At 46.8% G+C, this 6000-nt stretch overlaps 1 protein-coding gene across 1 annotated transcript in view; it reads left to right on the forward strand.

The window, feature by feature from the left end:
- XRCC5 (X-ray repair cross complementing 5) overlaps positions 1–6000 on the forward strand; it is a gene marked incomplete at its 5' end in the record, with an annotated part of 60543 nt that overhangs the window by 23415 nt on the left and 31128 nt on the right. Inside the window, one exon of the mRNA XM_018552551.1 lies at positions 1600–1684. Coding sequence (XP_018408053.1) covers positions 1600–1684 — 85 coding nt within the window. The remainder of the gene's footprint in view (positions 1–1599; positions 1685–6000) is intronic.

A 6000-nucleotide genomic window follows, 5' to 3' on the forward strand; every position in this document is an offset into this window, starting at 1 on the left:
AGGGTCCTGCTGTCGCGGGTCGTGTGTCGCTACAGCAGGACCCTTTTTGGAGCGGATTTAGCCACGATTCAAGCTTTCTCAATGCAAGCTTGAACGCGATATCGCGCAGCAAATCTCGCGATGTCGCGCAATATGCAAATCGCGCGACAAACGCGCGATTTGCATATCGCGCAGTGGGAACGGGGCCTTAGGCATTGAGCAAGCTTGAATCGCGCCTAAATCCGCTCCAAAAAGGGTCCTGCTGTAGCGACACACGACCCGCGACAGCAGGACCCTTTGCCCCATTGAAATGCATTGGAGCGCGATATCGCGCGGTAATTTGCTGCGATATCGCGGGTATTACCGCGCGATAAATCGCTCAATGTGAACGGGGCTTTAATGGGTAGTATATTTTATTATTCACTCAGCAGTAGCTCCTGCTTTGGGCCTTCAGAGCCTGCCGGTACATGTAGTTCCCCAGCTTATGTAGTCTTATGAGGCACTTTATAAAGTGGCTTCACTTTTTATACTCTCCAGCTGCTCGGCTCTCCACCGAAGTGCTTTTTTGATGCAGAGATGGTAATGAGAGGCGGAGGAGAAAATGCATTTAATTTCTCATCGCATGATTTGGGCTGTAAAGTTTTGAGCATGGCAGCCAAACGAGCAGCTCTGCGGCTGCTCCGCAAGGCTGACTCCGGCTTACGCCTGGCCGTCTCTGCAAGGTGTGAAATTTACACGGCTTGTGAACAGGTGCAGGAATCTCCGCTGAAACAATCCTTCAGCTAAATGGATCACACTTAATTAGGCATGGAGGTTTGTGACAGACTGAGATATTGTTTCCACTCATGCATGGAGAATAATGCCGCTTAACCCGGTCTGATCAAGACATCCCTGTATGTGGGCAACATTCATCGTTGGACAGCCAGCAAGACTTGGTGGAGGATTTTAAACATTGTTACCAGTTATTTCCAATGTTATTTATTCAGCAGAAGATACATACACACACAAATGTTATTAACTTTCTTTTCACTTCCCCTTTCTTGTGTCTTTCCATTTCGCTTGTTTCCTCTGCTGTTTTTTTCCTTCTCCTTCTGTTCTAATCCCTTAGGATCACGTCACTCTTTGATCCTGTCACTGGCCACAATTAACCAGCGACAGCCCATTCTAAACTAAAGAAATAAAAACAATTTTTTTTAACCAAAAACGGCCTGGAACGCATCAAAACCGCAGAAAAAACGTGGCACAACCCACTGCACTGCGTGTGCAAAAACTCATGCAGATCTGGTCTGCATTTGGTGTGAACAATCCCTGACTCTCCTTCCCTCCCTGGTTCTCATCTCCTCTCCTCCACCATCCTTTACTCCTCTGGAAATGTATACTAATGCGGCAAAGATAAGGGCTTTTAAGGTTACTTTGCACATGAATTCTGTTGGCTTTTCCAGTATTTCAGGGCAGAGGGCTGTAACCCATAGCAGGCAATGTAAATCCATCTTCGACTTCTAATTTGCTGTGAGTCACTGCACTTTGCAATAAATCCTGTATTATAATAATAATAATCACCATCCTGAATAAGATCTAAACATTGTTATACGCCGCTATATAATCATTTATGTTCTACAGAAACCAGGAACCCGATGCCAAGAGACTGAAAGGTGAAGATGACGATTTTAGCATCTCTCTGCTGGCCGATGGCAACGTGACTAAAGTAAGGATAAATAGTTTTTTTTAAAATGAAGTTTCATTATTGCAGGAGTGTCGGTCACGTGCTCATCTTGACAGATCATGGCCACACTCTAGGCCTTATGTAACAATGGGGGCGATTATAATAGAGCATTTGTAACGTTTTTCTGGAGTTACGGCCCTAGAACAGTGATGGCGAACCTATGGCACGCGTGCCACAGAGGGAACGCAGAGGCCCCTCTCGTGGCATGCAAACCTAGGTGCTGGTTGCCAAGGCCCGCACACTCCGGGTTCTCACCTTGGGGTGCTCCGTGCAGGCCTCCGGTGCTCAAACTTATACCAAACTTATTTTCAGTGTTGGCACTTTAAATTAAAAAATTTGATTTTGCGCTGCAGTTTGGGCGCTCGGGCTCAAAAACGTTTGCCATCGCTGCCCTGGAAAGTCTATGTCTGTAAAATGAATGGAAGCCGAGTAATCTTGTTTTTTCCACTCAGGCAGTTCTTATGTGTGACCCTTTTACATTCTGCAGCTATGGCTGGGAAAAATTAGACATCACAGTGGTGTAGTGGTTAGCGCTTCTGCCGTGCTGCACTGGGGGGTCCTTGGTTAGAATTTTCACTATCTCCTCTTGAAAGATAGCTTTCTGCAAGGAGTTTGCCTGTTCTCCCTGTGCTTGCATGGGTTTCCTCCGGGTACTCCGGTTTCCTCCCACACTCCAAAGACACGCTGGAAGGTTAATTGGCTCTGGTCTAACAGTGGTCCTCGAATGTATGCATGTGAGGTAGAGAGATTGGATTGTAAGCTTCTTGAGGTCAGGGACTGATGTGAATGTGCACTATGTAAAGCACTGCGTACATTGTTGGTGCTATATACCGTATTTTTCGCTCCATAAGACGCACTTTTTTCCCCCCAAAAGGAGGGGGAAAATGTGCCTGCATCTTATAGAGCGAATCCCGACGCCCGAGACATGCAGTTTCGGGCGCCGGGCGAGTAGTAGGAGCCACTGCTCGTTTAATACCAGTGATCTAAGGAGATCATTGGTATTAAAACCGAGCAGCGGCGGCGATCGAGATCACCATAGAGCAGACGAAGAACGGACGTTCTTCGTCTGCTCTGTGTGATCACTGAGACCGTGGCGCTGTAATCACAGCGCCACCTGTCTCAGCGGTCACTAACTACAGCTTCTGTCACAGAAGCTACGGTCTGTCGAGTGCTCCATAAGGCGCACCGGACCTCCCTGCGTCCTATGGTCCGGTGCATCTTATGGACTGCAAAATACGGTAAATACCTGTGATAAATAATAAATAAAGCTGCAGGGTTGAAGAGCTATAACCTCTTTTAGGTCTTTATTGCTGTCTCTTTAGTCCAAATGTCCCTGATGGGGGTTTCATCCAACTGAACAAAACATTTTATGTATAAATTTCCTTTAAATACACATTTTATGCAAGAAATGAATGACTACACATGAGCATAAGTGTAGTAATAAGTGTAAGTAAGTGTAAGTGTAAAATGAACATTTTTAGATGAACATTATCATGAGATACAATAAGAAGTGGAGTTAAAACAACGTATCCCCCTTAGCTGTGATTCTCGGTGTAGTCCACCCTTTTCCAGCAGATGGACGATTGTTGGCTGGCGAGGAAGTTGTATGACCATTCCAGGTCAGCATTCCTCGCTGTGTTAGGGGCTGAGGCTAAGCTGTGTATTCTTTGCAGTCATGGTTGGAGCCATTGCTTGTTGTTCCTCATGTCCAGACAAAGCACTCAAAGTGTGCGAACCGTGCGAACATCCTTGCACTGAAAACATTGTGTCTGATGCCAGCTCATTGATTCTCAGGGCTGCCCTCCACTACTCGGCTCGTGCCAGATTCATGTCACACAGACGGAGTGCAGCAGGCGGGCTGCTTATCATCCTCCTCGACACAAGCAATGCAGTCCTCACACAGAGAAGTCATTTACCTTTGTCTGGCAGTATTGTGGGCAGCTTTCAGTGAGACGGGGGGACGGGTACCAGGGAGTTGCAAAAACAATATATGAAGAAAAAAAGGCATTGATACCTAGATGCCCCGCATCTGAATAGGTCAGTATAACTAACTCATTTGGCCACCTAAATAATGTATTTTTTTTCTGTCCATTGAGGGACACAGGAAGTCTTAAACCTTCGGGTTATACTGCTACCTATAGGAGGACAGGACACTGGAAAATAAAACAATTGTAGGCCAGCCCAGGATAGCCACGCCTACTATCAGCATGCCTCAGTTTTTTACTAGTGTCCTAGGAGGATGGATGACTTTTCTTCGGCTCTGCTGTTGTAAAGACTGACCTGTTATTTGTAGCATTTTTTCCTTCATTATGACCATTCTTTACACCCCTGCTGGAGAGTTCACCTCCCATTTTTAGTAATCCGGTACAGTAGTCCTTGGCCTAGCTTTGGAAAACACCAAAGTGCTTTCAGCGTGCCTACTGATGGTGGTGAGATTGCAGTCTGGAGTCATGTTGTCCGCTGTTGTTAGCGTCTCTTCCCTCCGCAGCTTTGTCAGATGTGACCGGGCCTTTTGGCCTCTTGGCTTTTACCACAGTCATGCAGGACCCAGTTATTTGCTGGCTGTGATTACAGAGGCCACAAACGTGCTCCTGACCCCTCTCTAGCAGATTTATTTTCTGATTTGCCTGCTGCCTTAGCTGCTTCTGAGTCTTTGGCTCCATGCATGCCCATTGGTGGGATGACTGGAGGGAACAGTCAGCATGGGCTTTGTCGTGCGTTTCTGCCCTCACATTACAGAGGTTCAGGTGGACCTCGCTGGAAGTGACTCTCACTTGGAGTGTCTGGGACTGGTCCCGAATAGTGATGAGAGCGGGCTTGGTGGGATCCCAGTTTGCCTGAATTCACTGCAGGGGCAATACTGTGACTAGGGCTGGGCACACACCTTACAACCGTCGCAAGACTTTTGTCTTGCGATGGTTGTAAGGTACTTAAAAAAACGTACGATCTGCCTATCTTGCATAGGCAGATCGTACTTGCGATGATCGCAAGCCACGCCCCCTGAGGGGCGGGCTTCCGATGACCGCAATGCCGAAGCGGGTTTTGAAACATGTTCGTGAGTTTAAAGTCGTGCGACTTTACAGTAGCAGAGGTCGCACGGCTTACACACACCTTACGATAATCGTACGATTGCGGGATTTCCCACAATTATCGTACGATTATCGTAATGTGTGTGGGGACCTTAACACATCCCTCTCCTGGCTCAATCACTTGCATCTGGGGCTTTCCCTACCACGCAGCTACACATCACAAAGGGGCAGGGAATGCCCCTTCCACAAATGCCACAACTGATTAGGCCATGAGGGGGGGTGTCGGTCACAGTTTTGAATGGGTTTGGGTGAATTCAGATGAACTTGGTTTTCACAAAGCCCCCACACATCACTAGTCCTGGACGTGCTAGGATGTCTTCAGATTCCCTGGTCTCTTATCAGTCCTGCAGCTATCCAACTTTTTCAAATCAGACCTGTAGTATACTATAATTGATTTGGACAATTACAGTATTAAACAGAGGCACACTGGTCTCTATGGGTTGCATTAAAATCCTGACGGAGTTTCTAACACTTCCCCTTTCTATCCAAAATTAAGAACAAACATACACCTTAATCCCTATTTGCACATAACCACTGTGTATGAACTCTACATAACTCTAAAAATTCAATAATTATAACATAATAAATCACTTAATAATAATATTAAAACCACGTTTTTTTACATTATAAGAATCTTTATCATTTAAGAACACCGGAAAACACTGTAAAGGCACCCAAAACGACTTCAGGGATGGAATAGAGAGCAGCTGAGCAAACTGAAAGGATCGCATTCTCTCCAGTCAGTTTACTGTTACAATGGGCCTCATCGTCATTTCTGTCTGTCACTTAGGCCGCTAATTATAGCAAAGAGCCGGTACTGCCGTTTTCTCTCTGCTGGATATCGCATTATATACTCCACACTGCTGTCTACGAGCCATTGATAAAATGCAGGCCGTGGTGTGGGGCCTGCGGTGTCCTATGCACAGATTGAAGGAGGGGGCAGTCACATGACTGTTTTTCTCTCTCCTCTCCATGTTTCTCCCTCGCCATATCTCTCTCCCTCGCCATATCTCTCTCCCTCGCCATATCTCTCTTCCCTCCCCATATCTCTCCCCCTCCCCATATCTCTCTCCCTCCCCATATCTCTCCCTCCCCATATCTCTCCCTCCCCATATCTCTCTTCCCTCCCCATATCTCTCTCCCTCCCCATATCTCTCTCCCTCCCCATATCTCTCTCCCTCCCCCTATCTCTCCCCCTCCCCATCCCCC

Source organism: Nanorana parkeri, unplaced genomic scaffold, assembly GCF_000935625.1.
Source record: "Nanorana parkeri isolate BGI_ZX_2015 unplaced genomic scaffold, ASM93562v1 scaffold92, whole genome shotgun sequence".
Taxonomy (NCBI): Eukaryota; Metazoa; Chordata; class Amphibia; order Anura; family Dicroglossidae; genus Nanorana; species Nanorana parkeri.